Source organism: Dysidea avara, chromosome 1 (assembly GCF_963678975.1).
Source record: "Dysidea avara chromosome 1, odDysAvar1.4, whole genome shotgun sequence".
Lineage (NCBI taxonomy): Eukaryota > Metazoa > Porifera > Demospongiae > Dictyoceratida > Dysideidae > Dysidea > Dysidea avara.
Window position 1 is genome coordinate 56,940,486 of NC_089272.1, and position 18,956 is coordinate 56,959,441.

General features: G+C 36.9%; 2 protein-coding genes across 7 annotated transcripts in view; one reads left to right on the top strand and one right to left on the bottom strand.

Annotated features, from left to right (window-relative positions):
- Positions 1 to 1,584: 1,584 nt before the first annotated feature.
- The window catches only part of LOC136237158 (uncharacterized WD repeat-containing protein all2124-like), a 30,050-nt gene continuing 12,678 nt past the window's right edge, over positions 1,585 to 18,956 (top strand). For 3 of the 6 annotated variants that reach the window (XR_010692332.1, XR_010692334.1, XR_010692331.1), the window contains exons 1-15: positions 1,585 to 1,724; positions 2,135 to 2,237; positions 2,287 to 2,330; positions 3,214 to 3,269; positions 3,325 to 3,423; positions 3,546 to 3,636; positions 6,802 to 7,016; positions 7,281 to 7,483; positions 7,876 to 8,001; positions 8,477 to 8,529; positions 8,585 to 8,671; positions 9,417 to 9,534; positions 9,798 to 9,863; positions 10,955 to 11,067; positions 11,178 to 11,234. Coding sequence is in view for 2 of the 6 variants with exons in the window: in XM_066027479.1 (XP_065883551.1) it covers positions 2,184 to 2,237; positions 2,287 to 2,330; positions 3,214 to 3,269; positions 3,325 to 3,423; positions 3,546 to 3,636; positions 6,802 to 7,016; positions 7,281 to 7,483; positions 7,876 to 8,001; positions 8,477 to 8,529; positions 8,585 to 8,671; positions 9,417 to 9,534; positions 9,798 to 9,863; positions 10,955 to 11,067; positions 11,178 to 11,202 (1,350 nt within the window). In the remaining 4 variants the exon portion in view is untranslated. Of the gene's footprint in view, positions 1,725 to 2,134; positions 2,238 to 2,286; positions 2,331 to 3,213; positions 3,270 to 3,324; positions 3,424 to 3,545; positions 3,637 to 6,801; positions 7,017 to 7,280; positions 7,484 to 7,875; positions 8,002 to 8,476; positions 8,530 to 8,584; positions 8,672 to 9,416; positions 9,535 to 9,797; positions 9,864 to 10,954; positions 11,068 to 11,114; positions 11,235 to 12,599; positions 12,738 to 18,956 lie in introns of those variants that run through there. The other 3 variants (XM_066027479.1, XM_066027487.1, XR_010692337.1) reach the window with 3 other exon arrangements.
- On the bottom strand, positions 14,853 to 17,339 carry LOC136237190 (collagen alpha-2(IV) chain-like). Its single transcript, XM_066027513.1, has 4 exons — positions 17,187 to 17,339; positions 16,769 to 16,948; positions 15,786 to 16,328; positions 14,853 to 15,201 (listed from the first exon to the last, which is right to left on the bottom strand). The coding sequence occupies exons 3-4, from the start codon at positions 16,253 to 16,255 to the stop codon at positions 15,030 to 15,032; spliced, it is 642 nt and encodes a 213-aa protein (XP_065883585.1). The 5' UTR covers positions 16,256 to 16,328; positions 16,769 to 16,948; positions 17,187 to 17,339; the 3' UTR covers positions 14,853 to 15,029.

Sequence of the window (18,956 nt, forward strand, 5' to 3'; positions counted from 1 at the left end):
AAATTTCTGCCAAGCAAAGGAGTTTATAAGTGACTTGTCACATGTCTGGTTTTGGTTGGCTGCAGTTAGAATAATGCCAGATGCTACCTCCTCAGGATATAATATTATACAGTGATTCAAATAGTAATCTTGAAGGAAATGGTAGAAAACCAATATTATCAGATAAGGATTCATGGACAAGCCAACCGCTGAACTGGAAGATGTGATACCTGGCAACATGGATCATATAAAAAGGAAGGTAGTAGTTCAGTCTTGCTGTAGCCATGTCACTATCGTGGTAGTACAATTCATTTGAGCCAGGTGTGGCTATTACATGTATCAAAGCTGTGGTGTTTAATATAGTACACCCTGTAGCTAAATAGTCGTAGCTCATGAGTAAAATACATTATAATATACGTACACAGTATAAATGCACACATTTTTGATAAACAAAATTTAGTAGGAGCCCATATGGAGCTCCTAAAATGTATGTGGTGGAATCAGAAATGTTTCTATGTGTAACATGTGTTGGTGATTTCACAGCGGTGATTGTTCCTGGTGTCCACTAGTATCCTGTCTGTCACTGAAACTCATCAGCTGCTGTAAAACATTCGTACACATTGTAAAGGGTCCAATGATGCAAGATGACCAACCAAATCTGGAAATGACCTAGCAAATTTAGTTTTGCTAGGACATACGACCATTCAATACCAAATGCTTATTTCTAGCTGGCACTGTTGAGTTACACTTGTCTGAAGGCATTAGTAATGCAGTCAGTCAGTTAGTACATTATTAAATTTCACTGTCATAGTCAGCCAGAATTAAGTGGTTGCCTTCGCTTGTTGCTTTTTTCAAGCCAGCAGAAAGTCATATCAGCAATTAGAGGCTTTGATGAGCTGTGGTTAACCTGGACATGGTTTAATATGGCTATAATACAGATCCGTGGTCTTGGATAAAGATCTGTGCTGTAAATATCCTCTCATTGTAGCCAATTCTGAACCCTGAATAGTATCCCTATAACTCAGCCTAATTCATCTCTTAATTAGCATTCCTCAGTCATTTTGAAAGCGATCTTCTTTGCCCTCCCTACTGGTGTGATATGATCAACTTCATAGAAAACAGTCTAAATGGTGGTTGTTGGCTACTTGTACAGTAGATGATCTGGAGGATAAGGGGTTGGTATGCATAAATGTGTTAAATCTGGCCCCAACAATTGACAAGCTACTGCAATGACATTCTGGACAAGTAATCTCAATACTTACAAATAGTCAATAAGATCAGAGACAGTCACATGTTTTCATATGTAGATAGTTTAAGTACACATTGAATGTATCTAGAAGTACAACTGAAGCTCTGAATTGTGCATACCATAAAAGACTAGTGCGCTAGTGCGACAATAGTTTGTGATGCATTTCACTTTGACAAATGAACTTTTTTCTTGACTAAATCACGCTGGACCATTTATGGCCAAATATTTGTGTACAACATAACCTGACTAATGGAGCTATCTGCTTAATAAGGTCAGCCAAAAGTCACCACAATCAACAGGTTTCACATTTAATAATCCTGTTCACAAGGAACATGTATATATCCTTACAGGTTGAACAATGCTCATGAAGCTGGAATAACCAGTTTGGTGGTGGCCAGTGACAGTAATAGTGGTACATGGCTTGCTACTGGATCATTTGACAACGTGTTAAGATATGGTCAACTGATGGTAATGTTGTGCACATCATAGTTTTCAGGTAACTAACAACAATAGCATGTTTCTTAAGAAAGATTTAGAAGTGTACATATGATACAATGCTTTAATTATCACACTCATATCCAATTCCACAATACATTCTGTTTCCAAGATAAATTGTATACTTCAGGAAGAGATGGGTACACAGACAACAGATGGATTCTAATTGACCATTAAGAGATTCCATTAAACACCATGTCCTACGATACAGTTACCAAGTTACAGAGTAGATTAAGTCTGAGCCAATTGTCCACTGGCTACATCATTTGATGTTATGGCTTACATAAGTGCATAAATGAAACAGTGGATCCCTATGTATATTTTAGATACCTTAAACCATGTTTATTACAAATACAAATGAACTAGATTGCCATCTGTCGTCAACTTTGTATGTATGCTATATATTTTTAGTGCACCAGTTTCTGGCTTGTGTTATGTTCCATACACTCGTCTGATATGGATGGCCTCAGGGACAGAAAGTGCACTACTCTATGATCCAAAATCTGGTGACAATGTGAGTTAGCATTAGCACAATACAGTTCGCTTGTTCACACAATATACAGGTTACTGAGTATGTTAATCAGCTGGATGATCCATCTGAAGATAGGTAAGTGATACACTGAAGCCTCTCTAATCCAACACCTCTGTAATCCAGAATACCTCAGATAATCTGACATTGTTTTGTATACCAAAAAGACTTTTTTCTGTGTAATACTACCTCACAAATTGAGATCCTTGCTAATCTGACACAAATTTCTTATTCCAATGAACGTTGGATTATAGAGATTTCACTGTACTGTTTTCCTGCTATATATGCCCAAAGCTGAAGGATTGCAGACCTGAGGGCGAGGGCATACGTATCAGGCAAAGCCCTAGTGCCCCTTGTTATTGCTAATAGCCCAGATGGGAATGCAATCACTCAAGCCAATACAAGTGCATTCACTGGAATTTGGTGGTCAGCAGCTGGTACATCCTGGCTACGTTTGTAATTGTAAACGTGTATATCATTAAGATATAATAAAGATATCATAAAAGATATTTGTTAAGCAAGTTTTAAAAATATTTTAACCAAGGCTGTTGAGACTTTTAAGTGTTATTTATGGAACCTAGAAGGGTAAGCCTTGTGGGATAGCAAGGATGACAATATGCTTCATGAGTGGTGTATATGACAAAAATTGTGTGTAATAACCACATGTACATTCCTACAATTGATTTCGGCTATAATTTCTATATAATCAGCTAGCTGTTTTACGTAGCCTGGGAAAGTGGCCAACTAGGCTACATGTAATTGTAGCCCAGATGGCTCATTTGATCTACCCCCACACTGTGTTACATTCACAAGTTGTAGTTACTGTAATGGGACCGGTATAGAATATAGATGATTATGTTCACCTATATTATGACTTTGTTAGTAGTAAGTGGGTTTGAGGTTGGCCTATCAATGCAGTGTACAGAGTAATTGTGTCTGTTTTTGTTTTGTTCTTTTACAGCTACAACAAAATATTGCAGCATCTTGTCTACATCCCAGAAATGAGTGTAGTGCTTGGTCAGTACTTAGAATTAATGTGCGAAGTTAATAGCATTAAATTTCTTTTGTTTAGGGTCTACAAATCGGAAGGAAGTTCATGCTTGGAAGTATTGCTACAGCTCATGTGTGTGTATACAAGAGTGTCCTGACCACATTGAAACAATGACTTACAGTAAGTTCTTCTCTCACATACGGGCAAAATATTCACACTTAATATTAGAACTAAAAATGTGTATAAAATCACAACTATACGTATATAACATTGAAATGACACTGTTTGTTTTTTATTGATAGCAAATAAAGTCCCAATCCTTCTTTTTTCTGGAAGTTTTGATGGTGAGGTGATCAAATGGGAGCGACTACAGCTCAACACATTCATGTACAGGTAAGTCTTCAGTATATCATTATCCTAATGGTGGTGAAGAATGCATGTACAGCTGTACATACGTACAGTTGTACATACGTACAGTATGGTGTATGTAGCATATATCACCATGGATTTCACTTAAGCATACAAACATATCTAGTAGTATCAAATAAGGCATCATTATCAACCAGATGGTTGACTGCATCTCTGGGTCATCACTTGTAGATTCACACTATCTAACATTGTATGGGTAGAGAAGCAAACCCTGCCACATCCTGTTGCAATGGAATGGTCACCATCCTCAATGCAGCATTCCTATGTTGTACATCACTTTAACTGAATCTTCTAAATTACATGTGAAGTTTGCATAACCCTATTGTCTTCAGTCTGTACTGTGACCCAGGAACCTATCTGCCACACAAACAAAAACTCCTGATAAGAGGATAAAGAACAATATTTTCTGAACTTCGCAAAAATGTCTGTGTTTGCCAGCTGGTTGGCACTACTGGAAGAGGTTCACACATGCAATGGAGCAAGAGCATCTGAACAGATATAGTCCCAAAGATGAAGCAAATCCCTCTAGGGGATCTGGGGGTATGCCCCCACAGGACAACTTAAACATTTGGCAGTGGCTACTGAACCGAAGGTTGGTTCAATAAGCCGGACTCGCTATTGAACTGACAGTAAAACTTAGACAAAAAAGGGTCACTCAACAAAAAAAAAACCACAAAACTCAGCATGGGCTTGAACCCTGGACTACTGGAACTGTAGGTAGTGGGCTAACCACTGTGCTACCGCTGCTAGCTACCCATTACCCCTACTTTTCTACCTTATAAATGTTACTCAAGTAGTAGTCTCACTATACGTATATAGTAAGAAGAACGTAACCTAAAGGTGAAGAAGAAACCAAGGCTGAACCCGACCCTAATGCTAATGTTACTTTGCGTGTCCCCTAAAGTCGAATGCTCGGGGAAATTACTGGGCGTGTCCCCTAAAGTCGAATGCTCGGGGAAACTACTAGACACGAAAATAAAAACCTTTTGGTTCAGTAACCACTTCCTAAAAATTTAGTTTCCTGAGATCAATTTTGAGGGAAATTTTATGCACTGGCATGGCTGCTCTTTTAGAACAACTAACTGTTGCATTAAAGTATTTTATCTTTTAGCAAACTAAAATCAGGTTGCTATGCCTATACTCACCCAGAAGAATGATATTAACACTAACACAATCATAATAGTGAAACTACGAGAACAAGGTCCAGATTATTTTTCTTTTTTTTTCTGTTTGTGTGGTAAGTGAAAAAATGGGTCTGGTGAACATAGTGCAAAAGAAAAAAGAAGCATTCTGGCTATGTGAGGCTAACTAAATACTGCAAAAGTAGCTATACTTTAGATCTAATTATACATGTGAATTTCCTTGCAATTATGGATAGGAGAATACCAAGGAATTAGGTCTTCCTACCCGTGTAGGATCACCATATTTATCATACTACAGGATATATGACAATTCATGATTCCATTGTAGCTACATTGTATATATAGTAACATGTAGTAATGTGATCACTCTGGTTACTACTGTATATGGATGAGGTTTAGTTGAGTGACAGGTTCTTATCTGTATGTTCCAACATAATTAATTTTCACCACTTTTATGTGGAAGTATAGGCAATTAAAGGGTATAGTGTTTCTTTCTAACCAACTAGATCTGTTACATGTATTTATGTGAGGCCATCCAAATGTTCAAATCTTATTAAAATTAGCAGTAGTGATTGCTAGACCATGAACAACTCAATTTACAAAGTAGAACATATTCTCAATTTTAGTGTTTGCTTCCTCAAAATCAAATCAAATATAGTAGTATCGGGTGTTTATATCAGTTCCTTGAACTACATTGCTGCATAGTAACACCGGATGATCAACTAAGGATTTCTTTCTTGTCTTTGGTATTTCCTTTTAGTGGTATAGTTTACTAGTGAGGAAGTATTGTGATGGAAGAAATCAGTTTCAACTTACATACTTTCCTTTCCTTTAACACTGTCTACCTCTGTAGTTATGAATATCCTGAAGTTTTAGGCATGTTTCATTGAGGCTTCAACCAAACCACCTAAATGTGTTGTTGCAATTTTCATAGTACCCCATGAGGAGGTTACGTTTACCAAGGTGAGGTTGTGTATTACTTGTAGGAAGGATTATCTGGTAACTACTGTCTGATAGAGGAAGGCACATGGCTGATTATGAAAACGTTCTTTTGTACACTATGATATACTGCCTGCGTTAAATTACTGAGCATACACAACCATTAAACAGGTTCTATCTCAGAAAAAAAAACTGATTTCCTAAGCTAACTCATACTTTCAAAGCACGTATCAAAACTACCTCAATCACAGCCAGAGTGTCTAATCTTAAAGCTATCCAACAATACTCATGCATTAATCCTTACCAACCTTGATCATGAGAAGGAATAGTTTGTGTACCATAGAGTTTCTTGAGTAAACACACTGAAACATCTTGCCCGCGCCGATCAGGTGTAGGTTCCTAATGGTGCCTTTTAGATTCATGTACATGGCTACAGTGTATTATGTGATATCAGCTGCACACAAAATAGCTACATATCAACTTCCACTACCACATATAATACATTGTAGTCAAAGATGATACTACCATATATAGCCTGTCCAATATCAACAGGTTGTGTACAATCCTCCGCTACACAAATCCCAATAGTCAATTTACTACCCCCACACCTATGTTGTCTTGTTATCAAATGTTCAGAAACATTGTCAACCACTGATACCCATAAACACACAGTTTTCAAAGCTTGTGTAATTAATCAAGGTGTTGTGGTACATAAGCCATGCTGTGATCTATGAATAATTCAGTATCTATGTGCATCGATCACAGAAACAACACAAGTATAATGATGTTTAGTGATATAGGTGTTTTCTAACGTCTTTTCCTTGTAATGTAATTGTTGTCCTTATTCAGTATTTATGATATTTACAGTTGGCTATGCTTCCTATGAAATGAAACCATCAACAACTAAACGCTGTCTAAACAGGAACACCCAATGACAAAATTTTAGATGAAACTAAATTTTATGTGTGATACATGCTATAAAATTTTAGATGTCTTACATTTGTGAGTTAATTTATAATTAGATGTACATATAGTTTCTTACTTTTAGCCAAGAAAAACTAAACTATCACGAGCGACTACTTGCTCTGTTAGAGAGTGAAGAAGAGAATAACCCACCTGGACTAAAAGAGAATGTTGGCTCAGAGGAAAATAAGGAGAAAAAGAAAGCAGAATTTTTCAAATCAGACAATAGGGGATTTGTCAACTCTTTATTTATTGAATCCATTGATGTTCTAGTAATGTCATCACAAGATGGAAAATTTTGTAAGTTTATGAGAATTGTGAATTGATATGGGTCGAGTCATTTGCTGCATGTGTAATCACTGGATAGGTAGTGTATATGTGTGTGTGTGTGTGTGTGTGTGCACTTACAATTAATAACTTCCTAGAACTGAATAATAAAGCCATTTTTGGTTGCTAGGTGTGAATCTTTTGAAGTTACCCACTAATGTTTATAGTGTACATGTATATCAACTAATTTGTTTGATCTTAAGTGACTGGTATTTGCTTTGTTCTTTCTCATTGTAGTTGTTTGGGGATTTGATGAAGAGACAGTCAAAGTATTGAAAGACATGCAGAAGCAACAGCAACAAGGAGTTGGGTCACACAACACTAGAGATATTAGTGTTGAGAATATGACCAAATACCAAACACTGATAACTAGTGATGTGTTCAGTAACAAGGAAGTTACCATAGAACAACCAACAAAATTAGTGACTGCCAACCAAGAGGTAGGATTCTGACATCTTCTAACCACTGAGCAATGTACACACACACAGAAACACACACACACACACACACACGCACACACACACACACACACACACACGCACACGCACACACGCACACGCACACACACACACACACACACACCACACACATACTACACTGCACACACATTTTACATCCATTGCACAAGTACACAGTTGATGTTTTCAGGAACAATATTACACTTCTATAATTAGCTATTTTGCATATAAGTGTATTATACAGTTCTTATTTGCACTATCAAATTGACTGTGCTATTTTTAGAAGTTACTATATTTGTATCGTGTTCAACAGTAATGAAAACAATACATGTAGATTGAATTGGTGTGGTTAATATTATAGTTCTTGTTGCCAGGAATCTGTCATGAACAGAGTAGCTGGTTTCATGTGTCGTTATGTTCTTAATGGTCACTATGGATGTTCTTCTGGTCTAGCTGTTGTAGAGAGGACCAGTGGTCCAGGCTACTCCACAACTTACCTGGTACTATATATATATATATATATATGATATGATATTTAGGATGAATACATGTGTTAGTACATTTGTTCTATCATCAAAATGATTTGTTTTAGTTTGTTTAGTTCCATTTATAAGATCACATACAATATCCTTTCTTCACGTTACAACTGGTTGATTGAAGTAATGGAATTAAAGTTTTGAGAACAAAAATGACTACTGCATGTACAACAGTAACAAGGAATTGATTCATGCGGAGCCTATGGCAGTAATGCCATACAACCAGACTAGTTATGGCCTCAGATTTTTGTCCATTCTAACTATTTAGAGTATACCTACTTGGAAACATGTACAAAGCCATTGATAATGTATAGATCAAAGAGTAGTGGCTAAATGTTTTAGGAACACATCTCATCCACTAATAATGACATGATAAGTGTACTGATGATGTATGGCACAACATGTCAGTACTAGCACAAATTGTTACTCCTCCAAACAGATTTCTGGTGGATGGGATAAAAGGATTCGTCTATGGAATCTTGAAATAGGAAAGTACATATTCATATCATTTGTATAACACTTCATAATAATATCATGTACTGTTCAGATTAGTTGATGAGTTCCATAGTCAACTAGGAGGACATGAGGTGGCTTCGGATGGAGTCATCACTGATCTGGATTATTCCAGTGAAATGTAAATCATGTTATCTGATGTTGTGTGTGTCTTTTACCTCATAATGCATGTAAAGGGGAGGTGGTAGAGTATAACAGTTGATATCATATGTACCAACTCTAATCAGGCTGTAGGACCAGGTGTCCTACAGACCTTCAGCACTTGTGCTGTAAAGCCTTAATAGATACATCTATTGAAAATATTTCTTGGATATATACAATATCTGTCTCTTTTTTTTATTGTGACAAAGATTTTGAAAGGAAAGCATTTACTGTTGCACTGTTTTTCTCATGCATTCACATGTTTTTACATGGTGTCAAATATATAATTACAATCGTGAATGAGCAACAACTGGTAAACGCCATTGAACTGACTATGGTTAATATCATTAACAACTCACAAACACTTTACATCACAGAAGTACGTAGGTTGTAGTTATCTTGTGGAAATAACATCACACTGGCTTCAACCCTATAGTCACACATTTAGCAATGTCAACTTCTAACTGGTGGGCTATTACACCACACAGTGGTGGGCAGTCTACTAACACATTCCCACACATGAACCATAATAATATTAGTCATCAACCACCAACATTATGTGTGTATGCATAGTGAAACAAAAACATTGCAGTGATTGAGATGAATTAGAACTTGATGATTACTACGTACATGCATGAATCAGTTTGATTCCCAGATGGTAGATATGTACACAAAATAAACCTTAGTACTAATATAACTCATGCTATTTCGGTTGTTTCTGTTAGAAATTTGTTTGCATATTCATCAATGGATCATCTGATATATTTACGACAGTTTGCAACTAAAGGATCTGATATGAAACTGGTGGCTACAATGAAAGAACATGTCAGCGAAGTTGCTAAAGTTAGGGACATTTGTACATTGCATATACCACTTTACAGCTACTAAGCCAACTCATTTCCTTTGACAAATTATTTTTGGTTTGTGGTTGTGACCATTTAGTGGGTAGTTGTATAGTTACCATGCAACAGTAGTTATAATGTTATTAGATTTAAAGTAGACAGAGAACATGTAATAAATATTTTTATTTATACAGAATTTTGTGTATACAATTCAATTTCACGTAGTCAATTGTACATCCTTTGCTCTATTTCTTTCCTGTGTAGATCAAGTGGAACAAAGTCCACAACAACTGGGTGTCTGCATCTGATGATGGAGTAATCAGGGTGTGGGTGAGTTATTACAAATTATTGGTCCTTACTCTGACATGGTTTTACTTCGAGTTCTGTGTAACAAGATCTTCCTGTGACTTTGTGTCATTGTAAACAATTGTGAGATCATCATCTTTCTTACTACCAAATGTGGGCTGATTTTTTGTGTCCGTCACAACTAAGTTGTAAAACTATTTTTTTTGTGTAAGGCTTTTAATTACCCCAGGAAAAATATTATGTACCATGTGTGTTATGAAAGGTGCGCCCAGAGTAATAGCTGGAGCTGTCATGAAACATATTTGAAAATATGAATAGTTTTTTTAACTGAAAGTATAGAAGTAAACTACTTTTTACACTTAGTTATAGTTAAAACACTGCTGTGCATGTGTTTGGAAAATACAGCACAAGGGAGGAGGAGGGGGGGGATCAAGAAGCTAATATGGCACAAGGTGAAGCCGGGTGTTGCATTAGCCTTGAGACACCCCTTGTATTATTCATACACACAAGTATACATGATGCTTTAAGTGTTTCTGATCATCTTGCTCAAAGCGTGCTCACCACTTAAATTTTCAGTGATCAGACCATCAGTAAAAATTCGTGTCATCTGGGATAGTTTAGCAATTTACAATGTCACGCATGTGATCATGGATAAAATACTGTCTGAATGGGGTTGTGTCCATACCTTTCCTGGCTTACACAACTGTACTGCATATTTGCCCAATTATCCGCATAACTGTACTGTATGACTTATGATTCATACAGTACAGATATGTAGCTGATTGGTACAGTATGGAAATACAGCACACTTTAGCACTTTGATCCTTCCACACAAAGTACAATATGATGCATATACGTAATATATATCATATCTCTATCAGCCACGTCTGGTAAATACATATACACTGTAATACTACAATATCGTTTAGTTCAATTGTCGGTAACATTACTCATCATGCTATCCACATACTTTCACAGCACAATGTTAATCATTTTCCTTATTATCTGTCTATATAACACTTCACCACACATACACACACACACATACATACTAATCAAGTTATGGTATAATGTACAAAGGATGTCCTGTAATTGTCACACACTTCATCCCTTAGTCAGCAGACGGACTGACCTGTGAACAGATTATGAACGCCGATGATTCTGTGACAGTTTTGGTCATAGATAAACTTCATGGGTTTATTATTGCAGCTGTGAAGAGTACCATCAAGTGAGCTGTTAGTTGAGGGCTATGAGTGTGTATGTGCATTTTTACAGATAGATCTAAGCATTGACATTGCATGCAGGAACTGGCAATCATGTAATGTTTTTTCCTCATAGAGTTTATGACTACAGTTTACAATAAAAACCATCATCCATATCCCAGAACGTGATCAGGTATGTGTGTTGTGTAGTGTGTTTATGTGTGTGTGTGTGTGTGTGTGTGTGTGTGTGTGTGTGTGTGTGTGTGTGTGTGTGTGTGTGTGTGTGTGTGTGTGTGTGTGTGTGTGTGCATTCGTGTGTGTGTGCATTCGTGTGTGTGTGCATTCGTGTGTGTGTGTGTGTGTGTGTGTGTGTGTGTGTGTGTGTGTGTGTGTGTGTGTGTGTGTGTGTGTGTGTGTGTGTGTGTGTGTGTGTGTGTGTGTGTGTGTAGTAAGTGGACCTAGCGTACAGTGTCTGTACAGTGTAATCTGATGCCAGAACAACTGAAACTATTTGCTGCACCATCACTTTGTAGCATCACCTTGTTTGTTCAACGCAATGGTTTTTTTTTGTCTGTCACCGATGAGTGTCCCATTATAAAGGTTCAGTGTAGTGAAGTATCATATGTACACATGTACATGTAATAGAGATTCAGTCGTTATGTGGTGAAAAGGGAAGTACTCACAAAATGTATGTACGTAGCTTGACATTTGCACATTTTAATCCGGGAATGCTCTATTAGAGTATTTCACTTTGTTAGAGAGTATCATGTAAATGTCTTGTTTGTTACTCCAACAAGGAAGAATGGTTTTGCTGATTATTGTTAATAATCAATCAAACTATCAATCTAAGAAGCTATCTCTATTGCAGTTTCCACTGACTGCTTTATTAGGGAGTATCAATCTTTTTTCATGGAATTAAACTCCATAGTTTGGCATAGCACTCCAGTCTGGCATATTTTACGCAGTTCCCATATTAAACTCTTATTAGTTGATCAACCTGGCTACACATAACCAGGGGCTAAAATTAAATAGCGAATAGCCTACAATCCTATATATATATATACGTATATATAGCATTATTTTTGTGTGTGATATACCAGAAACATCAAACATAATGCTATCATAATAGGCAGCTGTTTTTCAACAAATTGGACATCCATGCATGCTAAAAATTGCTTAATGTTGATTGTTTTGTACTTTTCAGTGAGTTTTCACTGAAGTATCTTACATTCATACAGACACAGTACATCACAATATACACCCATTTTCTGGTAGCTTAACAGTCAGTGAACACTTATCAATTGTGCTGGGCAATATCACGATATTATCATTATATCCAGATATTTACATCTGATACCTTCTTCAAATTGCAATATCGTCATATTGTATTTCAGTAATTTTCTGTATTTAGTGTAATTCTACATAATTACGTATTTGCACATATTCTTTGATGGAAGTGCTTGTCAAATTAAAAGTGCTGGTTATGTATTTCTTAGAAAAATGTTTTTGCTATACCTGTCCACCTGAGTATGTATTTAGTAATATTGTGATGTTTCAGGTGGTGTTGGTAGGAAATTGTGATATTTCCCAGCTCTACTTATCAGCAGTTATAACATAATTTTATGTTACTGTATTATGTTATGTTATGCTACAATGCTAACAATTTCTGTTCACAGTTTAATCTATAATTTAATTTAGCACTGAGCTTAGCATATTTAATTTAGGTTTTGTTCTAATACAACGTAACAACCTTGTTAATCGTAAGTTGACTGTTCTATTAGAGTATATTGAATATAGTATTAATTATTATGCTAACATTATACTTGATGTTCGAGGTACCTACTGTGCAGAATTGTTGCACCATTTTTATCAAAATGGAAATGATTCTGGTTTCTGGTACAAACAATCCCCCTTCAAAAGTTATTTTATTAGCCCAGGGGTGGATTCAGGGGGGGGGGGGGGGGGGGGTCAAAGGGTTCCATGGAACCCCCCTTTTGAAAGAGCCTTTCTTACTAGAGATACTCTAATAGAGCAGTCACAGTAGTCTTTTGAGGAGCAGTGTAGCAAGCTATGTATCCAGTTATAAATAAGGAAATATAGTTGGTGAGGGCATCTACGGTGAGGGGCAGTTATTGTCAGCAGGTGATGACCTTTTTTTTCTTTTGTCTTCAACTTACACCTAAGCTGAAGTTGCAATTCCAGAGTGGAACCCCCCTTTTTAAAAATCTGAATCTGCATGCCCCTGTAGCCTTCTGTATACATAGTAATATAATTGACAACGCATACTTTAAGTAAACTGTTTTATGAAAATTTTGATTGGTCGTAAATATTATGTCAAACATTTGAACAACAAGATATTAAACTTGTGACCGAATTTGACAAAACAAGGCTTGCACACATATCCAGTTGTCTGACTTCAACCAACTGTAACTTGACTCAGTAAGCTATAGCTATTGATCTAAAATTTTCACACAGTTTTTAATGGCATTGTAGAACACCAAGCCAATGGCAATATTGGCATAATTCTAAATTGATCATGAGTTATGGTGCTTAAATGTCATAAAAGTAGATGTGCATGGAAGCCTAACTTATTTTATCAAATGTAATCACATTTATTGTACAGGGAGTATTATTATTTATACATTACTAATGTGTATGCATATAGTGACCACCACCTTGTTTATGCACAATCCATTATGGACGCAAAGATATCTGCAGCTGTTTTCTAGTTTTAGTGTCTTAATTAACTTGCAAGTCGTGTGAGTGTTAAATTATTTATATATAAAACAACTTGGAAAATGTTTAGTTTGTAGGAGCTACTGTAAAAGTGCACTTTTGAAAGAGTAATTAATTGGGCTATACACTATTTTTATTATATAATTGTAATTAGTACCAAAATTCATAATTATACACTGCTTTCAGCTACTACTAATAACCAGAGTCAGCTACTGTATGTAGTAAAGTCACAGACAGATTGCTTAACTGGCTATACGGATTATTTTGGTATATTATGCAAGGTGCATAATTAGGACGAGCTTAAAGTAGCTATGGTTGTTGTAGTGATTCGTAATGTTTTTGTCTGGCTGTAATTATGACAATAATAAAACAAAAAAATGCAACCGGGCCTGCGAAAACAGGGCATGTGGGCACATAAAGTTTACCTAATATTTCAACCTTTTATGGTTCATAACTTTTGATGCCATTAAGCTATGGCCATGAACTTTTTAGCGCCTATTTCTCATTTGATTGGCTTTATAATTCAAGTTATAGAATGCAGATATGTGACCGGGCCTGCGATAATAGGGCATGTGGGCACATGATTTTTGCCTACTTTTTCACAATTTCATCATGCATATCTTTTTGTATCATTATGGTATGGAATTGCAATTTTCAGCTCTTAGTGAGCATTTAATTGGCATCATGATGCAAGTTACAGAATGGAAATATACTTTTCCAGTACTGAGATATTACCTGTAGAGTGATGGGGTGTAGTTTGTGCCCACATGCCCTGTTTTCGCAGGCCCGGTCACATATTCTATTCTACTTACTGAGATATGACCCATTGAGTGACAGGGTGTAGTAATTTGTGCCCACATGTCCTATTTTTGCAGGCCTGGTCATAAATTCAGTTCAGTATAATAGTAAATGCAAACACCTCGTTGTGTATGGAAAGATCACTATTTATGGCATGCACTATATCTGTAGCTAGTCTAGTCCACTTTTATACTGAAAAATCTCTCATAGAACACTTAGCTTGTCACACACATGGTCCATGCAACAAATTTCAAGGTTGGTTAATGGTATAAATTTTTTCACAATTCAATAATATGACAAACAATAATATTACATAAAATGTATCAGTCTTTTCGTACAAAATATAAATATATGCATGTATGTACAAAATTAATACTATGTCGTTGTGAGGGGGTTCTTCTAAGATTTGCAAAACACTCGACACCTACTAAGTCTGTCTAATGCACGATTAGCATCAGTTCTTTCCATCAATAGACACCAGCCAGAAGCTCAGGTTATCTTGGTAGTAGTGGCAGATATCCTTGGCATTGCATTCCACAAATGGTTGGGTACGGAATTCTGTAAGACAGGAGCCTGGTGATTCCAGCTGTTGACCACTACCTTCAGAACCATGCAACTCCAGTATTCTGAAAAACAACAATTACTAAACATGTAGAAACAACTTAGCAGGGTGGTTAATACACTATACAAGCTTTGATAATGCATTGGATTGTAAAATAAGAATTTTCAAAAATCAGGACTGTATTGCTTTTGTTGAATTTAACACAATGTTGTTCATCCATATAGACCCCGTGCGCAATAAGGCGTGGCACTTTATTACATCATCGAAATGGCACATTTACCATTTTTTTAGGGCAAAAAACATATTTGTTCCATGCTAGGAATTTAAAAAAATGTAATGTGAAGTATTCATATTGAAAAACAGAGGAGTGCTGTTAAAAAGTAAGTTACTAGGTAAAGGTACATAACATACTTGTTGCATGCCACCCAGGGAAAGTTTTTTTCAATAGAATACTCAATACTTTTGCCCTCATTTCCCTCTGAAATCCCACGTAAATCATCGTGAAATCTGAAGCCATAGCACCTTTTCACCGGACCATGCCTTAGTGCGCATGTGGTCTATATAGCAATGCACAGCACTGCAGACCATTGGATAGAAAAGAATAGTATGAGAATAAAATCTCAGCAACTTATCATTAGGAAACTGTACCCTGTCCATACACTCTGCCATGTTGACGGGCAGTCAGGTATTGAGTTAGACTGACTGTGGACTGTGAGAATGGCGGAATCAATTGCACACACTGAACTGCAAGATATGTGATCTTCATTTTCATCCATGGGGATCTCTTCACTGTCAACAGCAGCATTTGTAGACAGCCAGTAAGTTTTCCCACTGCGAAATGAGTAATAACATCTGGAATTCTCTCCTCTACCACGACACATCATGAAAGGTATAGTATTAAAGCAATGCACACAGGAGCCAGGTTTTCCTAAGTCTTGGCCATGGCCAAAGCCATCACCATCAGTGAAGCCCATAGTGTATCCTTCCCACAATCGCACTGATCCAGCCGGACATGCTGGAGTACTGTTGGTCTGACTGTGTAATGTGATGAGGTTGAAGGGAGTTCCTGATTCACCACGACCACCAGGTTCACCATTATCTCCTTTGCTTCCCTTCATTTCTCTTGGACCATCTGACCATCACTTCCACGTTCACCTTTCATCCCTTGAGGGCATAGCATACCCTTTTCACCTAGGAATAAGTAAAAACAAGTTGATGTTGTGCCAACTGCATTACAGATGTGCTTTTTTGAAAATTAGCTAGACAAAGCTCTAAGGCTTTTTGTACTCAAAGGGATACTGCAAAACAATTCTAGCAGGCATCAAGGCCAACTACAGTTTGTCAGTTACAATTGGCTGTTCAGATAGTCTGTGGTGACCTGCTTCACCAGTACTTTTATTCAGCAAAAGAAACTGCCTTAGAGTATTGCAGAAGTTTAATACACAGCTTTTATTTCCTACATACAGGCTGCACTAAACGTTTTGCTCACGTAGCACAAATTACATGAAATATTTTGCTCATGTACACTAGCACAAACAAAAAAAAAACTAGCATTTTGGAAAAACGATTTCAGAAATCAGGTGCACATCCAATGTTGTGGGATATACACACATACGTACATACGTACATACCTTGCAGTCCCATTTTTCCTGGTGGTCCTGATCTTCCATTAATGCCATCTCTTCCTGGTTCACCTTTGGCTCCTGGGGTACCACTTTCTCCTTTCATCCCATTCGTTCCAGATATTCCAGGATCTCCCGGTTTCCCAGATAAACCAGGGTTACCTCTCATACCCTTCTCTCCAATTGAACCTAAAGATAAAGCAATACTGGTATTACTGTTTATTGAAGTTGCACTATAAGTTGTGGAATTTTTATATACACCACGCAATAAGTAAAGTTCACACACAAACTTTATCACTACTATAGTATGCACTCTACCTACGTCTTTAAAACTGGTGACAAAATAATCATGAAAAGTTCTATGGCAGCTACCTTTTTTTTTAAAGTTTATTGTTATAAAGGGTCATCATAGAGAGTATGTTGTTACCTTTTATTCCCTGATCTCCTTGTGGTCCCACTGGTCCTGGTTCACCTTGTCGTCCTCTTGGGGTCCTTCATCTCCAGTGTCACCCTTTGGACCTGTATACCATAAATAGCTGCTAAATGTATTGTACATGTATAATGTGTACATACATTAAACATCTACAGCATACTTGTAAAAAGTGTAAATGTGCAAGAGTACAGTTAGGATTGTCAAAAAGCACATGATATAGGTAGGTACATGCAGTTATTAACCCTTACATGTGTATGAAACTTTTGGGGAATGCGTGTTTACACATTTCTCGCATTCATGGCAACATTAGGTGGGATAGTTCAACTCCTTTAGCTTACAACTACACATTGATCAAAATTCTATTCACTGGGCTACTTGAGGAAGGTTGAATAAATACTGCAACAGTGGAGACTTACTTGTTATGAAGCGAAGAACAACGGCGATCAGTGTTATCTAGGCATCAACCAAGCTTCTCGCCACGTGTTTAACTTCGATTGTGCAAACCTTATTGGAAGTCAATTGGAAAAACTGCCATCAAATTATGGATCAATTTATAAAGGTATGTGACGTCGTTTTGCATGTTTATTTAATGAAAAGTTGATTACATGGCAAGTTCTGGCATCATGCTATTTAATAGCACAAAGGGGAAAACCCTAGGTATCATTGTAGAGTCATTAATCGATTCCCGGACGAAATTATATCCGGACACCTGTAGCAACCAAACAAACGGCTCCATAACCCTGATATTTGCAGTATAGGAGGACATATGTGTTGGCACTTTACACCCCAAAAATCACTTCAATCAGTTGAAGCAGGTAGGAATACGAAGCCCACGTGTCCGTCCGAAAAAACAATCGATTACCGGACAAAAAAATCTATATCCGGACAACAGCTCATAATTCCTCAAGGAAAGAATCGATTGCCACTAAACTCTAGTATATATAACTTTAGTCTATGTTAGTACCATGATAAAAATTTGGAGCCTGAAATGTACACCAACTGGCAGATGCAGCTTGCTAAAGTTCACCTACTCCAACCACCACTATTTCCGGACACTTTATATCTAGCAACTATTGGTTACTTTAATGCATCTACAGTCAGGCCCATTGCCAGGGGGTCCTGAAGAACCGCCTATACATATGTACTTCACTTGACTGTTCAATTAGAATGCATGCACATGTTTGACTGTTGTATTAGAGTAAATTGATCTGGGACCAGATCCTGTATTCTTACATGCACTGTTGAGATAGTTTGAGATAACTCTCAATTTTACACCTGTGATATTAACTGCAGAAAAATCTGTTTAGTCATGAAACTGCTGTAACTTGCCAAGCAGCTAACTAAGTATACCAAAGTTCTGAAAAAAATTAACAAGGTACTTCTGGTGTGGACAGGGTGTGTATATATGTATGTCAACTAAATACTGATAGCTCAGGTCTGGAGAGGTTACAATTATTATACGTAGCTACTCACTCACTGCATTTCTGTGCCATATTATCCTTTGAGACACTATGAATTTTGCAGTGGTGTCCAGCATTTGTTGCACAAAGGCCTTTGGCAGTACTAAATCTATTCTTGATGGATAAAAATGATGTTCTTTGTATCATTTCTAAAGAATTATTTGGTTTATGTAGTTGGTTACACAATCATGCATGTGGAAATAGGTCAGGAACTCACTCAATAATATGGAAGTCATTAATATGTAATACTGTTGTATCACATATTATATGAACTTTGCAACAATTAGGTCTTAGCCAAACTTCC

Bases quoted from the DNA above. Each gene is read 5' to 3' on its own strand.
- LOC136237190 (XM_066027513.1), bottom strand. From the start codon at position 16,255: ATGAAGGGAAGCAAAGGAGATAATGGTGAACCTGGTGGTCGTGGTGAA. The intron at 15,202-15,785 runs GTACAGTTTCCT...GTTGTTTTTCAG, and splicing joins TGGCAGAGTGTATGGACAGG to AATACTGGAGTTGCATGGTT.